General features: G+C 34.9%; 1 protein-coding gene across 7 annotated transcripts; it reads left to right on the top strand.

Moving 5' to 3' along the window:
- Window positions 1–708: 708 nt before the first annotated feature.
- LOC127979031 (C-type lectin domain family 4 member E) lies at window positions 709–15,428 on the top strand. Of its 7 annotated transcripts, XR_008158698.1 has the most exons (10): window positions 709–837; window positions 938–968; window positions 1,519–1,647; window positions 8,847–8,936; window positions 9,045–9,116; window positions 9,285–9,356; window positions 9,480–9,631; window positions 9,993–10,105; window positions 10,291–11,293; window positions 12,780–12,911. XR_008158698.1 is itself a non-coding variant. In XM_052584142.1 (8 exons), the coding sequence occupies exons 1-8, from the start codon at window positions 10,374–10,376 to the stop codon at window positions 14,921–14,923; spliced, it is 768 nt and encodes a 255-aa protein (XP_052440102.1). In that variant the 5' UTR covers window positions 10,322–10,373; the 3' UTR covers window positions 14,924–15,428. The 7 variants fall into 7 exon arrangements, 4 of the variants coding, with proteins under 4 accessions (XP_052440102.1, XP_052440099.1, XP_052440101.1 ...); XR_008158696.1 differs by lacking the exon at window positions 938–968 and having other exon boundaries at window positions 710–837; XR_008158697.1 differs by lacking the exons at window positions 938–968; window positions 1,519–1,647 and having other exon boundaries at window positions 721–837.
- Window positions 15,429–18,344: the final 2,916 nt, after the last annotated feature.

The following is an 18,344-nucleotide window of genomic DNA, read 5'->3' as shown; positions in this document are numbered from 1 at the left end:
CACTCAAATGAGCGGAATTTTAATTTTTCCTTTTTTGTACACAGACCTAAACACAGCTGATTAGCTGATTTTCTTTAATCATTATTATTTTCTCTTCTATGCTGCGTGTATAACAAGGTCAGGTTCAGAGGTGTGTCAGAACATTGCTATTGCCTTCTTTGCTGATTTAGGTTTATCGATTTGATTGATGATCAAAATCCATTAAAACTCTAGCAGAGGTTTGTCAGAGTGTTGCCATTGTGCTATTGCCTTGTGGGTAAGTGAGAAATGTTAAATAAAGAATCATGGTAAAAACATGAAACATTTTACTTTCAGTTCCTTTTACATTCTCCAAGGTATTAACATTAAAAAATGTCATAACTCCATGTAAGACGTTTCTGTACATAAATGTAAGCACTGTGGCAGTAGTAATGCAATATTTAAAAAATGTACTCTTGTACTCTTGATACTCAAGTACTTTTAAAAACATCTGACTGTAGTACTTGAGTATTTGAGGGCTATCTGTACTTTTACTGCAATGAAGCCATGTACTCTGTCCGCCTCTGGCCACCGATCTCATTCTAACTATTTGGAGAATACATTTGATTATTCCTTATTTTCAGAGATCATCACATACTCAAACATACAGTTTCTAGATTTTTTATTCAGACTCAGACAACTTCCTATTGTATAAGCATGTCACATTGTATAACTTCCTTATTCTCAACAATCTCAAGCAGCACTCAAGTCTCATCGGGCACGTCTTCTGTCCAGCTCATGAAATGGATTCGATCTATGAAAATTCAGGTTTCATACTTTCAACAGTTGCTTCCAGTCTAAAACCTTCTCAATGTAACGGTAAGGGAGGAGCAATAACAATATGCATTACAATTTATATTTTAAAGATTTAACACTGTTACAATATAAGGTTTTCTTATGTCCTTTGCACATTTGGCAGATGCCTCCAAAACATCTTAACCTGCATTGAGGTTGAAATTTATATTTGATCTGTTCATATATTTTAGTGGAATCAAATGCTGTAAATTAAATACAAATTTTCTATATGTTAGACAGATAAAGTAGATCATGGTGCTATCAACAGCAGTGACATTGGTTCAAACACAGTGTTGAATGCAATATTACATGATTTGAATAAAAGCATCTGCCAAAAGCAGACATGTAAAGCTGGCAAAAGCATAAATATAAATATATTTGCAAAGGCAACAATGATGTATGAGATGGTGTGAAGTCTGCCATTTGACTTCCTGTCTATGAGCGCAGAATGTTCTTAAAATGCTGTGAAGCCCTTTAATTAACCTTTTATCATGTATCTTGATAGAAAGTTGTTGCTAGCTGTCACAAGATGTTTATCTGGTTTACTGCAGGATACAATGTAGAAAACGTCAGGTTGGGCAACTTTATCTTGAAGAAAAGAACCGTAAACTCAGGAATAGTCTCAGACAGCAATGCTGGACTGATTAAACAGCTCATAAAAGGATTAAAATTTTTTTTTTAATCTAATCAAATTTCTGACCACAGATAACTCCACTGAAGATCAAGAACGAGAGAGAGAAGTCACTTCCCCAAAGTGGATTAAAGTTCTTCTGGTTGTTCTGGGTTCCTCTCTTGTTTTTGCTCTCGGAGGTCTCTTTGCACTGTGGATGCTTAGTGAGTAGCTGATACTATCTTTTCTCTGTTCAGGGCATACAACATTTTTTACTTTTTATTAAAAAGGGTTATAAAGGGTTAGTTCACCCAAAAAGGAAAATTATGTCATTAATGACTCACCCTCATGTCGTTCCAGACCCGTAAGACCTCTGTTCATCTTCGGAACAGTTTAAGATATTTTAGATTTAGTCCGAGAGCTCTCAGTCCCTCCATTGAAGCTGTGTGTATGGTATACTGTCCATGGTTAGAAAGGTAAGAAAAATATCATCATAGTCCATGTGACATCAGAGGGTCCGTTAGAATTTGTTGAAGCATCGAAAATACATTTTGGTCCAAAAATAACAAAAAAAATGATGACTTTATTCAGCATTGTCTTCTCTTCCGTGTCTGTTGTGAGCGAGTTCAAAACATTGCAGTTTTGTGATATCCGGTTCACAAACGAATCACTCAATGTAACCGGATTTTCTTGAACCAGTTCACCAAATCAAACTGAATCGTTTTAAACAGTTTGCGTCTCCAATATGCATTAATCCACAAATGACTTAAGCTGTTAGTTTTAAGAGTATAATGTAAAAGGAGCTCATTCAAATACTGAGGTGCTAAACCATTCAGGGCTTTAGGGCTAAGTAATAAGCAATATTTTTAAATCTATACGATGTTTGATAGAGAGCCAGTGCAGCGATGACAGGACCGGGCTAATATGGTCATACTTCCTAGTTCTAGTAAGAACTCTTGCTGCTGCATTTTGGACTAGCTGTAGTTTGTTTACTAAGCGTGCAGAACAACCACCCAATAAAGCATTACAATAATCTAACCTTGAAGTCATAAATGCATGGATTAACATTTCTGCATTTGACATTGAGAGCATAGGCCGTAATTTAGATATATTTTTGAAATGGAAAAATGCAGTTTTACAAATGCTAGAAACGTGGCTTTCTAAGGAAAGATTGCGATCAAATAGCACACCTAAGTTCCCAACTGATGACGAAGAATTGACAAAGCAACCATCAAGTCTTAGACAGTGTTCTAGGTTACAAGCGGAGTTTTTAGGTCCTATAATTAACACCTGTTTTTTCAGAATTTAGTACTGAGCCTTGAGGTACTCCATACTGCACTTGTGATCGATATGATACATCTTCATTCACCTCTTTTAGGAGCTTAGATGGTATAGGGTCTCACATACATGTTGGTTTAGATAATTTAACAAGTTTATACAATTCTTCCTCTCCTATGGTAGAGAATGAGTGGAACTGTTCCTCAGGTGGTCTAGTGCACTGTCTGATGCGATACTGTAGCTGACGGCTGAATGGTTGCAATTTTATCTCTAATAGTATGGATTTTAGAAGTAAAGTAGTTCATAAAGTCATTACTGCTGTGGTGTTGGGAAATGTCAACACTTGTTGAGGCTTTATTTTTCGTTAATTTAGCCACTTTATTGAATAAATACCTGGGATTATGTTTGTTTTCTTCTGAGGTTTTGGATATGCTAAGGAATTTGGATACATCAGGAAGATAACTTAAAAAGCAGTCATTTGTGGTAGAAGTGATGGTTCTTCCATACTTGTAACTAGAAGTAGAATTTACAATTTTGGCTATATGAAGTTTGCACAGAACTAAATAATGATCTGAGATATCATCACTTGGCTGCATAATTTCAACACTATCAACATCAATTCCATGTGACAGTATTAAATCTAGAGTATGATTTCGACAATGAGTAGATCCTGAAACGTGTTGTCTAACACCAATAGACTTCAGAATGTCTATAAATGCTGATCCCAATGCATCTTTTTCATTATCAACATGGATATTAAAATCACCAACTATTAAAACTTTATCTGCAGCCAGAACTAACTCAGATGTAAAATCACTTCTTAATAAAGTCTGTATGGTGCCCTGGTGGCCTGTATACAGTCGCCAGTACAAACATAACAGGGGATTTATCATTAACATTTGTTTCTCGGGATAATGTTATATGAAGCACCATTACTTCAAACAAGTTATACTTGAAGCCTGCCCTCTGAGAAATCCTGAAAACGTTGTTATAAATTGAAGCAACACCTCCTCCTTTGCCTTTTAGACGCGGCTCATGTTATAACAGTAATCTTGAGGGGTGGACTCATTTAAAATAATGTAATCATCAGGTTTTAGCCAGGTTTCTGTCAAACAGACCACATCTAGATTAAGATCAGTGATCATATTATTTACAAAAAGTGATTTCGTAGAAAGGGATCTGATATTCAATAAGCCAAGCTTTATCATTTGTTTATCCATATTGCATTTGTTTTTTATTTGTTGAACCTCAATTAAATTGTTAACCTTAACTTGGTTTGGACGTTTTTTGTATTTTCTAGTTCGGGGAACAGACACAGTCTCTATAGTGTGATATCTAGGTGAAAGAGTCTCTATGTGCTGAGAATTAACTGACCTCTGTGACGGGAGGCAGCTAGCAGACGGTCGGTTTAGCCAGTCTGTCTGCTTCCTGACCTGGGCCCCAGTTAGTCAAGTATAAACACTAAGACTATTTGCCATATTTCTAGAGAGAAGAGTGGCGCCACCACAGGGGGGATTAAGACCATCTCTTTTCAACAGGTCAGGTCTGCCCCAAAAGCTCGCCCAATTGTCTATGAAACCTATGTTATTCTGTGGGCACCACTTAGACATCCAGCCATTGAGTGATGACAATCTGCTATGCATCTCGTCACCACGGTAAGCAGAGAGGGGGTCCAGAGCATATTACAGTGTCTGACATCATGCTTACAAGTTCACACACCTCTTTAATGTTATTTTTAGTGATCTCCGACTGGCGAAGTCAAACATCATTAGCGCCGGCATGAATAACAATCTTACTGTATTTACGTTTAGCATTAGCCAGCACTTTTAAATTTGCCAAGATGTCAGGTGCTCTGGCTCCCGGTAAACATTTGACTATGGTGGCTGGGGTCTCTATATTCACGTTCCGTACAATAGAATCACCAATAACTAGAGCACTTTCATCAGGTTTCTCAGTGGGTGCATCACTGAGTGGGGAGAACCTGTTTAATGTTTTGACCCACGACTACGCTGCCTCACCGTCACCCAGTTGCCCTGCTGTAGGGGCTCTGTTTCCGGAACTGAACAATGTACAGGAATCCCTGAGCTAGACGCATCCAAAGCCGTGTCTAGAGCCCTAACATTCTTACTGTCCTCAATTAAAGTTTGGATGCGTGTCTCTAATTCTGAAATCTTCTCTGTCAGCCTAACTATTTCCCTGCATTTATCACATGTGAATCCCTCATCTGCAGCAGAGATAGATAAACTGTACATGTGGCAAGATGTGCAAATAACAATAGCAGGAGAAGCCCTTACTCACATTGCTTGATGAAATATTCTTCCTGCGGTTTTTTGATGAACTTGTGAAAAACTGGAGCGAGAGAGAGGAGAGGAGAAAAGAAAATACTAATGACAAGCTAACGAGTGCTAACGCTTTGCAGGTGTACTGCACTCACGGATATGAAATAAAAGTGAACGATCAAAGGTAATCTGATAAGATTGATCAATAATATCAGAACTATGGTGTGAATTAAGTTATATTTTACCTCTTTAAAAAAACAGAGAGTGATAGTAAGATAAAGATTCTAGAGAAAAAAATAAAATAAAAACAGCTACACGGAGCTACGATTAGCTACAGAAGGCCAACAGGAAGTAGAGAAAACACTGTCCAACTGAGAGCTCTGCGACTAAATCTAAAATATCTTAAACTGTGTTCCGAAGATGAACGGAGGTCTTACGGGTTTGGAACAACATGAGGGTAAGTTATTAATAACATCATTTTCATTTTTGGGTGAACTATCCCTTTAAGTTATTAAAAAATTGTCTTTGAGCTTTCAAGCTGTTTCATGGTAATCAACAGGCAGAGCCGGACAGTAACGGAGTACATTTACTTGAGTACAGCACTTAGGTACAATTTTTAGGGATCTGTACTTTACTCGAGTATCATTTTTGGGGAGTACTCATGACTTTACTCAAGTACATTTGAGAGGCCAATATTGTACTCTTTACTCCGTTACATTTCTATCCATAACCGTAAGTACCCATTACTTCTTCGGTTCCGTCCATAAGGAGACGGAGCTTACCTCAATCTGATCTTTTTTTCCCCTTGTCTCAAGAAATATCCACGTCCACATAAAACCACAAAACGATGTTGTATACATGCCAGACCAGCATGTGGTGCTGTAATTCTGCCACAGAGATACACTTAAAACGGAGAAGAAGACATGGACTGAAAATCGTTCAGTGTTTGTTCATGTTTTTTTTTTTGTTGCTGTTACATGACGTAGCGGTGTCTGATTAGGGGCGAGACGTGAGCTGATGACGTCATTGTTTCAGAAAATGTACGGATTCACCGTCAAGACGAAATGCCTGTCCGATAAAAAAATTTGTGCGTATTCACAGAAATGCGTCTCCGTGTGGACAGAAAAAAGGAAAAAAGAAAAATCTTGAAACCCTCAATTAATTGTTTCCCTCTCAAACGTGATTGGATTGTGCAGGCGCCACTGATTGGGACAGCCTATCAGCAATCACATTCAGCTTTCCGCAAAATACTTCATGACATTTGATTTAATTGAAGCACAGTACACACACATACACACACAAAGTTGTCACACACAGATTGTGTGTGTGAGAATAGTATTATTCAGCTGAAAGTATTTTCGGTAGCACTTTATTTTACAGTCCTGTTCCTCATGTACATACTGTGTACTTATTATAGTAATTACAATAACTATGTAATAACTAGGTACTAACCCTGAACCTACCCCTAAACCTAACCCTACCCCATTGTAGTTACCTTCTGTTACCAGAACTTTCTTAGGTAAATACACTCTAAGTACACTATAAGTACATGTTAGTACACGTACTGTAAAATAATGTGCAACCGTATTTTCTCCTGCCTTTGTCTGTATGTCAATGTGAGAGGAAAGTGCTTAATACTGTCACTCAAATGAGCGGAATTTTATTTTTCCTTCTTTGTACACAGACCTAAACACAGCTGATTAGCTGATTTTCTTTAATCATTATTATTTTCTCTTCTATGCTGCGTGTATAACAAGGTCAGGTTCAGAGGTGTGTCAGAACATTGCTATATTGCCTTCTTTGCTAATTTAGGTTTATTGATTTGATTGATGAAAAAACTGAAACTCACATGTACACACAATTGTTAGCTGATTTTTCTTTTCTGATATAACACAATAATGTAAGCTGAGCATTTGCTTTGATGTTCTTGAGTATGCGGTGTGTTAAACACAGTCAGGTTCTAATGTGGGTGCAAAAAATCCATTAAAACTCTAGCAGAGGTTTGTCAGAGCATTGCCATTGTGCTATTGCCTTGTGGGTAAGTGAGAAATGTTAAATAAAGCAACATGGTAAAAATACTTACTTTCAATTCCTTTTACATTCTTCAAGGTATTAACATTAACATTTTTCATAACTCCATGTAGGACATTTCTGTACATAAATGTAAGCACTGTGGCAATAGTAATGCAATATTTAGAAAATATACTCTTGTACTCTTGATATTCATGTAGCTACTTTTACTTAAGTAGACATCTGACTGTAGTACTTTTACTTGTACTTGAGTAAAATTTAGCAAGGGGTATCTGTACTTTTACTCAAGTAATGAAGCTGTGTACTCTGTTCACCTCTGTCAACAGGTGTTGCATTCCTTCAGTCCAAAAAAAGCCCTACCCTCTTCCTATTTGATACCATACAGTTGTCAAAATAATAATTGGTCAGTTTCTATTAGTCCCACCCACAATTATGTCAATGCAGTGAGGATGCATGTTTGAAAATAGTATTAAATTTGAAAGTTGAATTTGAAAATAGTGAAACACATTCAGTATTTAAAAAGTAAATATTGGATTTCACGAATGAAATGTAAGTGCAATAGCACTGAATCCGGTCCGCCTATGAAACCAGACCAGCGGGGGATGGATCCGCTAAATACAGGTGCTTCTCAATAAATTAGAATGTCATGGGAAAAGTTCATTTATTTCAGTAATTCAACTCAAATTGTGAAACTCGTGTATTAAAGAAATTCAGTGCAAACGGACAAAGTAGTTGGTTCTTTTCATTGTGATGATTTTGGCTCACATCTAACAAAAACCCACCAATTCTCAAAAAAAATTAAATATGCTGACATGCCAGACATGCCAGTCAGCTAATGAAATGTTCACACGATATTACCATACTTTTATATTCTGACTTATAAAAACCATGTCCTTTTTATGATTATTTTTTCGAAACTTTCTCGCTTCTCAAGACGGCGCCCCGTCCATCATATAACCACAGCTGTTTAATTGCACTCCAGTCTCTGGTAAAACATGCTCAAACCACTGTAGCCTAATTGTACTCCATTAACTACGGACATCATAACATTTTAGTCAAGTAGGCTACCATATTATGACAAAATATTTTAATAAGTTTGAATTTGTATTTAACCTGATCACGTTTAATAAAAATACTTTTTAAGGTTAATTAAAACACAGCATGTCCACGATTATTCAAACAACAAAGTTATACAGCGCGCAAAGAACATTTACATTATCAAAGTATATCACTGAATTCATTCTAATGTAAGTGTAAGCACTCAAAAAAATCTATAAGTATTTTGCTTCTCGGTTTCTGATAAGAATCTGGCAGAACAGGTTCCTGTGAGAGTCTATATCCACATATAGCACATATACAATGAGCTCGCTCCATACAGATGGTCAATTTTACTCTGCATGTATGTGGAAAGTTACCAGAGACAGAGAGAGACAGAGACAAACAACTCAAAATATTTTGTTTGCCACCTAGTGGCTAGCTGCAGTATAGGACATAAACCCCACTCTCTCCATAGAAGTGGACGTGAGCCATACTTGGGAAAAATACAAATTTTGTTTGTCAGGTTTTTTTTGGTTTTTTTTTGGTAGTTCTTATCAAGCTCATAGAGTTAGCTTTGATGTGATTAAGTTAGCTCTTACAAACTGTTTTTTTTTTTTTTATTTATTTTTTCTTTTTTGATAATTCTAGTTTTAGGTGCATGGTATGGATTTATTTTTTAAAAACTGTATAAATATATATATATATATATATATATATATATATATATATATATATATATATATATATATATATATATATATATATATATAACAATAGTCTATTTTGTCTTTAATCAGATAATCAAAAGCTTGCTGATTTTGAGTCACTGAATAATCAGCACATCATGATTTCAAAGCAACTGTCAGCTCAAGAGATAAACGGCACAAGTAAGAAAACGTTTCATTAATGGTAGAGCATAAGCATGTTTCATTTACAGTAGTATCTTAATCTGTTTTCTTTATATTTATGTATGTTTTTATTTATTTATTTCCAAGTTCTGATTAGAGAGCTAGAGGAATGTAAATCCAATTACACAAGAGTTAGAGAACACTTTCAACATCATGATGGTGAGTTGTCAATTCCATTAATTTGTATATACTGTATCAAAAGATAGAGAGAGAGAGAGAGAGAGAGAGAGAGAGAGAGATACAGAGTTCAGCAGTCAAAACTGCCTCAGTCTGAGTTCAATGCTCTAAAAAGCTGCTTGTTTCTTCTTTTTTAATTCTTTTGATCAGTAATGAAGAAAGAGTTCTTAAGTCTTACAGCCAGATACAACACACTTAGAAAATGGTTGTCGTTTTACGATGGTGAGTAACAGTTTGCATACAATGTGTGATCACATATTTTTGCACATGGAACCAGTTTGATTAACCTTATGATCAAAATAATGGAATGTTTAATTACACTTTTTTATTACACATTCATCACAGCTCAGGTTTGTAATCTGTCTGTGGATGGCTGGATAGCTTGTCGTGGAAAGCTGTATTTATTCAGCTCTGATAAACTGAACTGGTCAAGCAGTCGAGATGTCTGTGTTTCAAAAGGAGCAGATCTGGTCACCATAACCAGCCAATCAGAACAGGCAAGTCAGATCAATTATGAATTAATTGGTACTTCATGCAAGTGTTATGAGACAAATAACTTTACTTACAGCTGATGGGTGTCACATCAGTCCAACTTTGTGGGATCTAGGTTTCTTAGGGATCTAAATTTAAGTTTTTGGGTCATCAGCATTCTAAATAATCTGCACTTGGGTTCTCTACCTCATAATCATTGTCTGTTTCATGACGGGGACTTGACATGGTTTATATTTCAATCATAAGAAAGTTCATTTTAAGAGCATTTTTATTTATTTATTTATTTACTTACTTATGTACTTATTTATACTTATACCTTTACCTATGCAAACTGTTACACTTTCCTATGTATTTATTCTCCATCAGAATTTTCTGGTTTCTAAAATAAAACAGACTCACTGGATTGGTCTCAATGATCTGGAAACGGAAGGACACTGGGTTTGGGTGAATAACCAAACTCTCAAAGAAACTAGAGTACAGTAAGAACTCTGCATGTGTGGTTTTCTTTTTCCTTCCAGTGTTTTTTGTTGTTGTTGTTGTTTGTTTGTTTTCTTATATTTTTAAAGGGATTACACATGTGTATTAGTATTGCAAAACCTCCAGTAATGTTTTCTAATTTTATTTTTTTACTTTAACCAAATGTATTATTGTTTGTTTCTTAAAGGCTCTGGTTCAGTGAGGGGCCAAGAGAACCTGATAACTGGAAAATTGAGGATCCATCTGGAGAGAACTGTGCTGCTCTGGGAGATGAGAACGGCAATTTTCAATCTTGGTTTGATGCTTCTTGTAAAAAACGTAAAAAATTTATTTGTGAAAAGAAATATTAATTTACCTATATCATTGATACACAATGAAACATCAGTAATATATAATGTAGCTACTGTACACATGCAGAACAAATTCAGGTTTGGATTTGCTTACTTTTACCCAACTAAAAATGCTGTATTTCTCCTGTTCTGTCTTATACTAAATGAGATCTGAAGCAGATTTAAATAATAAAGCATAAGCTTTTTGATTTGATAGCTCATACTTCACTCATCTTGCAGTCAGTTTTAACATCAAAATGACATGCAATTTTGTAATTCAATGCTTTAATATCATCTCTGAAACTGAAGATTAAAATAAATGTATAGTCAAAATCAGTTTTTTGCAGACATCTGAAGATAATGAGTGCTATAGATAAATTAACAATGTAAATGTGTGCTAAGTCCCAATAGGTCCCTGTGAAAAATTTAACTATTTAATCACTGCTTATTTGATTTTGTGTGTTTACAACATGCAGTTTTTGCCAGTTCTGGTTTGTTTTCTCAACAAGAGATCACTAAATGCAGTCTCTACTGATTCCTGTAGTATGTTTTATTGCTTGTGAAATTGCTCTTCTGTATTTCAAGAGGTAATACAGAAAATAGCATCCACAATTAAATAGACATTACCAAATCATGCTGTTTATGTTGGAATTTCTGTTTTTGTTTTGGTCATTGCCCATATAGTCTATCAACTGCTGTCAGCATGTCAACATTGCACACTGCACCTAAGGGTTTATGTACAAGAAATGTCTTCTTTTTTGTTTTGTTTTTTGAAAGAAGCAATATTATTAACTATTTTGATAGAAGAGACAAGCCCAATGCAAGAAATACAAGACAGCTTGACAGAAAAACTAAATATGGGTGAGTGAAATGGTTGTTTAAAGACATAATTGTCATTAAACTTCTGTCATTTTCTTTTTTTGGAAATGTCATCATATTTAGCCTAGGTTTTTTTTTTTTTTTTTTTTTTTTTTTTTTGCTGCTGCTATACTGTCTGCCAATGATTGTTTCCTGTGCTAAACTGATGTCTGTTTAAATAGTCTGTTGGACTTCCTTAACAGTCAGTCACTCAGACATCTGCCAGTTTAATGAAATGGATGCAATCTATTCAAATTCTGAACTCGTAGGTTCAACAACTGCTTCAATTAACAAATGCTCCCGGTACAAAGGTAAGACAATTTATCAATCAAAAATCTAATTATGTCTGATAAACCATTTATTATTATTTAAAATTAGAATCATATTATTTATTAGTCAAATATTCTGTAGCCTTTATTTTACTTTACATGTAGTATTCTAATAAGTGTTCTGCACTGATGATTAATTATACATTGAAGCAGAACAAATACTTTTACACTATAAAATACACTTCAAATAAATTAAAAAGATTGAATCTCCAAAGTACTATTAATTTTCATTAATTAATTAATTCATTCATTCATTCATTCATTCATACATTCATTCATTCGTTCTGTATCAAAATCATCAAACAGCACTATAAACTTTTATTAAAGAAATAACTTCTGAGTAAGATTGTGACATTTCCTTCCTTCAAGGAAACGTCACAAACTGTGGCTAAGTTCAGATTCATTCTTTATCATACTCCTTATTTCACTCTGGTTTAAACTGGTTTTACCAATCATACAGAATATGGTGTGTGTGCATGTGCGTGTGCATGTGTGTGTGTGTGTGTCTGTGTGTGAGAGTGCATGTTTTTGTGACATATCAGGACACAGCTGTATAATGACATGGGTATGACACAGGTATTACAAGGAGAGGGTGACTTATGAAGACATAACCCATGTCTCCATTTTTCAAAACTCTTATAAATCATACAGAATGAGTTTTTTTGAGAAAGTAAAAATGCACAAAGTTTCCTGTGTGTGAAGGTTAGGGTTAGGTGTAGGGTTGATGTAGGGCCATAGAATATACAGTATTTACAGTATAAAAACCATTACGCCTATGGGGTGTCCCCACTTTTCACAAAAACAAACGTGTGTGTGTGTGTGTGTGTGTGTGTGTTATAGCCTACACTAAGTTATGGGAACATAATGTCCCCACAAAGATGCCAATTTCCTAAATCTGTTTGTACTGTACAAAATCATAACATCTATGTAATATTCCCACAAAACATGCAAACCAACATGCAGGTTTGTGTGTGTAACTCAAACCAATATTTATTAACATATTTGTCAAGTTCTTGTATTATACAGAGGATTAATCTGAATAAATGTAAATGTACATTTACAGCAACATATTCCTCATAAAAATATATATCTTTACTGTATCTAGTTCTTTTTCAAGCATTTGACTTGTATAAATAATTATTATAAACTTCTAATCACAGGCCAGGAGACCCTCAAGAAAGAAGTGACTGTTCATAAACGGATTAAAGTTCTTCTGATAGTTCTCAGTGTCTGTCTGGTCTTTGCTTTCGGAGGAGTTTGTACTCTGGCGATACTTCTTACACATGCTACATGTACAGTAACTCATTTTACTTCTAAACTCATCCTTAAATATGAGCACTTATATTATATCTACACATAATTCAGATGATATGATATGTATGATAGATAGATGGACAGATGGTTCTTTATAAATTTATATAGTTTATGCTTTATGATTTTATGTTTTAATGTAGCCAGAGCTATGGCATTATGTTTTATTGTCGTATATCAGTTGTTGTGTTACTTAATATGTTATTTTTTTAGTTATCTTGTGCCTAGTATAACATCTTTGAAAATTAGCCTGCTGGCTAACACTGGCACATTTACAGTAATGTTGATTAATGTGCACTGTCCTAAAATAAATATATAAATATATATACATATATATATATATATATATATATATATATATATATATATATATATATATATATTTGAGATTCTATTAATTTGTTTTGCACCTGTTGCTTTTTTTTAATTCAGACTTCAATGTGTCTGTGTCTGATCAGGACAACAATGCCACAGGTGAGAAAAAATTTAAGCAACCATGACATCATTCCAACATTCCAACAAATTTCATTCCAATTTGTGCAGTCAAAAAACTGTCGAATGCCCCACACCATCTCATCATCACTGTTTCTTTGTTTTGGATACAGATTACAAAGCACAGATTGATGCGCTTCATAACCAGCATGAGGAGACGCTTAGAAAGCTGAACAGATTAAATTGTACGTCTTAAGATCTTAAGATAGTATGTCTTTACATACTCTGTAATATAAAGAGAAAATGTGTCTGAAATAAAGAATAATTGATTAATCTCTACCTCTTTTATTAAAGACAGCACAGGTTGTGCTCTTTGTGCCGTCCACTGGGTTCATTCTGGAGGAAAGTGTTACTACTTCTCTACAGTCAACATGAACTGGACACAGAGTCGAGATCACTGTGTGACTTTAGGAGGACATCTAGTGATCATAAACAGCAAATCAGAACAGGTGTGTTCACCACTGATACATCCTTCTGAGATTCAATTTCATCTTCTACAGTTAAATAGCTCACATCGAAACAAATCATAATTATAACATGCATGTTCTCTATAGGCCTACATTAACACATTTTTAGTCCTCTGATTGAAATTAGAATTTTATGCTGTGAAACAAAAATACACTAAACAGACAGACTGGTCAAGTCAACTTGAAACAGAACCCGTTTTACTTCTGTAACGTGACATTTTTGGGTGAAATAGTTCAAAATAAAGAAGTCTTGCCTTCATTTTGTGCATCTGGAATTTATTTAGCAGATATTTTTAACAGAAACTTAAGTCTTTTTTTTAACAGGGGTTATTATTGTAAGTTTATTTGTTTGTGGTTGTGGTGTAGTCATTTTTTAGCTGCTTCTTGGAAGGACAGATTGGTTGAGAAAGTGTCTTTTTTTCAGGATTCTAGGGAGCAACTTTGTGCCTTCTTAAAGAATTATGTGTCACTTTTTACTGATGGTATAGAAATTTGAGTGTGATGTCAGTAGAATAGGAATCATTTACAATATGATCTAGAATGTGCTTAGCTGTGATTTCATGACTTTAAATACTATACATTTCTCTGTTCTGAGCCTTTTGTGCATTACATCAGATCTCACTAGATGCATGATCACTGTTCAATTTGTTCTCCTTCAGGATTTTGTTACTTCTAATGTTAAAGTAACCCATTGGATTGGTCTCAATGATTTGGACACTGAGGGTCACTGGGTTTGGGTGAACAACCAGCCAGTTAATGATTCAGTAGAGTAAGATCTACATTCATGTTTAAAATACAACCTTTGAATTGAAAGAACAATACTAGAGGCAGATGCGTTTCGTTTTTTTCTCCACTGCAGATTCTGGATTAAACGAGAGAACGGAATCAGAGAGCCTGATAACTGGACTAAAGACCATCCGGATGGTGAGGACTGCGCTGGTCTGGGACATCCTGGTGGAGAGACGGATTTCTGGTCGGATGCTTACTGTTTTCTAGAGAAAAGATTTGTGTGTGAAGCTCCTGCAGCAGTTTAGTTCACCGCTCCTGAATAGATTTTGGCCGATTGCTCACTTTTATTTTTCAATGGAACACAAAGACATATTTTGAAGAATGAATGTACTTACAGTCCCCCCCCCCCCCCCCCCCCGAAACCCAGTATTACAGCATCAGTATTGTAAATTTTTTACAACTTTTTGTTTTTTATTTAGTTCAATATTTTGTCATTGCAACATTTTAGTGTCATTTTCACTTGAAACTGCAATTGGATTGATATTGTAAACCTTTTAAAAAGTTTAATGTTATCCAGCCAGACACTATTGTGACCATCACGATGTTTACTCATTCTTTGACCACATTCAACAAAGCTGAATATATGCAAATTCATTTATTAATCCTAGGCACCTTAAAGATAATGTGTACCAAAAATATTTGTCATATCTTTATGTTGACATACTTTACTAGCCTTTTGTTATGGAGCATTTCTGCAGTCATCATCTTTTCATGGTGCAAACAGGAAATAAACTGCTCTGTGAAACTGTTTCATTGAGACTCTTTTTTTTTTATAAGTGCACTGAAGCACGTCCTGATTTTGCTGTGTTAGATATGTTCCTAGGTCAACATATTTTGAATCAGCTTTACTGAAACATTCTGTAGAATGTATACTTGACAGCTAGTGTAAATAGTCACTCTGAAATTTGTATCTGAACTGAACTTTAGGGAAGAATTGCTTCAAAATGTATTTCAATTAAATAAGACTCAAATATCAAATATTCTCAACTTGACATTCTACTGTGAATGTAACATATAAATATGGTCAAATGTGACTCAAAGAAATTGCTACTGACAATGATGTTTCCAAAGACACAAGCTTGAACAATCACAATATTTTTTGGCAGAAACACATCTCTGATACTTAAAAGAATAGAATAGAATAGAATAGAATAGAATAGAATAGAATAGAATAGAATAGAATAGAATAGAATAGTACATTTACAGTACATTTAGTACTTTTCCTATTTGGGCCTAAACTCTGGAATAACTTACCTAACATTGTTCGGGAGGCAGACACACTCTTGCAATTTAAATCTAGATTAAAGACCCATCTCTTTAACCTGGCTTACACATAACATAGCCTATATGTGTTTAATATCCAAATCCAAAGGATTTTTAGGCTGCATTAATTAGGTAAACCGGAACCGGGAACACTTCCCATAACACCCTATGTACTTGCTACATCATTAGAAGAATAGCATCTACGCTAATATTTGTCTGTTTCTTTCTTATTCCGAGGTCACCGTGGCCACCAGATCCAGTCTGTGTCCAGATCAGAGGGTCACTGCAGTCACCCGGATCCAGTACGTATCCAGACATGATGGTGGATCAGCACCTAGAAAGGACCTCTACTGCCCTGAAAGACAGCGGAGACCAGGACAACTAGAGCCCCAGATACAGATCCCCTGTAAAGACCTTGTCTCAGAGGACCACCAGGACAAGACCACAGGAAACAGATGATTCTTCTGCACAATCTGACACTATTTAAACTGAACAGAGATGACATCATTGAATTCAATGATTAAATGCCTTTAACTGTCATTTTGCATATTGACACACTGTTTTCCTAATGAATGTTGTTCAGTTGCTTTGACGCAATGTATTTTGTTTAAAGCGCTATATAAATAAAGGTGACTTGACTTGACTAAAGTATACTTGAGTCATACACTTGAAATTAAGATAATTATTACAAATTATCACCAATTACCAATCAGTTACTAATCACAAATTAACACATGTCTGATATGTGAATTATGAACCTGATCATACAATGCACACTAATTACTGAAGTGTTATATTTTTTAACTTTAAAATAATGGTCTGGATCACTAGTGTCACATGTTGGTTTCTGTTTGTTCCCGTATGTCCTCATATAATTTCCTATTCTCAACACTATTTAATCTTCATCCCTTTAGATCACCTGTTTCTGGTTTTTAGTTATCCTCATCATCTGTCTGCCCTTCGTTTTCTGCCCTATTTGAGTTTTAGCCCATTCTGTTCTAAATAATTAATTGGTATTTATTATACAATTTTGTAGTTATTTAATCGTTTTTAATCAGTTTAATCTCATTTAGTATTTATTCAGTTATTATCCATGTTAGTTGATAGTAGTAGCTGAAGTGTTACTGCAGTACTACACATTCGTCCTTCATTACTTCCAGCATAGTTACCTATTAATGACAAACCATTATTCTAAGCATTACCAAATTTTTTGCATTGTTACTTCCTGCAGCATCATTACCAGGGATAGCCAATCTCACGTATTCAGCATGTGTAATGGTTATTGGAGACGCGAACCGTTTCAAACGATTCAGTTCGATTTGGTGAACTATTTCAAAAAGATCTGGTGACATCGAATGATTCATTCGTGAACTGGATACCACAAACTGCTTTGTTTTGAACTCTCTCTCACAACAGACACGGAAGAGAAGACAATGCTGAATAAAGTCGTAGTTTTTGCTATTTTTGGAACAAAATGTATTTTCGATGCTTCAAAAAATTCTAACTGACCCTCTGATGTCACATGGACTACTTTGATGATGTTTTTCTTACCTTTCTGGACATGGACAGTATACCGTACACACGGTTTCAATGGAGGGACTGAGAGCTCTCAGACTTAATCTAAAATATCTTAAAACTGTGTTCTGAAGATAAATGGAGGTCTTATTGGTTTGGAACGACATGATGGTGAGTTATTAATGACATAATTTAGATTTTTGGGTGAACTATCCCTTTAATACTTCGTACACAACAATATTTAATGAGGTTAACTTATAACGTTATCCTGCACGAGATCAACAAGCTTGTTTTAATTGCAGCCACTTTAAATACAAGATATGCATTCGATCTACGTCAGAGCACTCACAAGTCTTTCTGCAGTGTTGTTAGCAGGGCAGCAAGAGCGATTTTTGACTCTATCGACGGCGGCGGTGTGAACGCACAGTTAGATGTTAGTCCACCAAGATCCAGTCAAAATGTAGCAAACCTTTGTCCACAATTATTGTAAGAGAGGGGCCCCTCCATAAACTGGGCCCTGGAATGTGCTGTCCACTACATCACTGAGGAAGTTAATATTTCAATAATTTACCAACACATTCACATATTTACCATTTGATGTCGCTTAATGGTAACAGTAGCATGCAGGTAAACAATTTAAATATTTCTATTTTAAGTGTTTAATTAATTATTTGCTTTTTATCAAATTACAAACCCACTGCAGTTCCTACATTAAGCCTAGTTTGGGAAAACCTGGTTTAATATAATGTGTTATGCATTTTATGATGTTGATTTAATTTTTTTTTTTTTACATATATTATATACATATATATATATATATATATATATATATATATATATATATATATATATATATATATATATATATATATATATATATATATATAC

This window comes from Carassius gibelio, chromosome B19 (assembly GCF_023724105.1).
Source record: "Carassius gibelio isolate Cgi1373 ecotype wild population from Czech Republic chromosome B19, carGib1.2-hapl.c, whole genome shotgun sequence".
Lineage (NCBI taxonomy): Eukaryota > Metazoa > Chordata > Actinopteri > Cypriniformes > Cyprinidae > Carassius > Carassius gibelio.
This window is presented reverse-complemented; position numbering and strand designations above follow the sequence as displayed.

Bases quoted from the DNA above. Each gene is read 5' to 3' on its own strand.
- LOC127979031 (XM_052584139.1), top strand. From the start codon at position 11,179: ATGTCTTCTTTTTTGTTTTGTTTTTTGAAAGAAGCAATATTATTAACT. The intron at 11,602-12,779 runs GTAAGACAATTT...TTCTAATCACAG, and splicing joins CAAATGCTCCCGGTACAAAG to GCCAGGAGACCCTCAAGAAA. The intron at 13,608-13,716 runs GTACGTCTTAAG...CTTTTATTAAAG, and splicing joins AAAGCTGAACAGATTAAATT to ACAGCACAGGTTGTGCTCTT.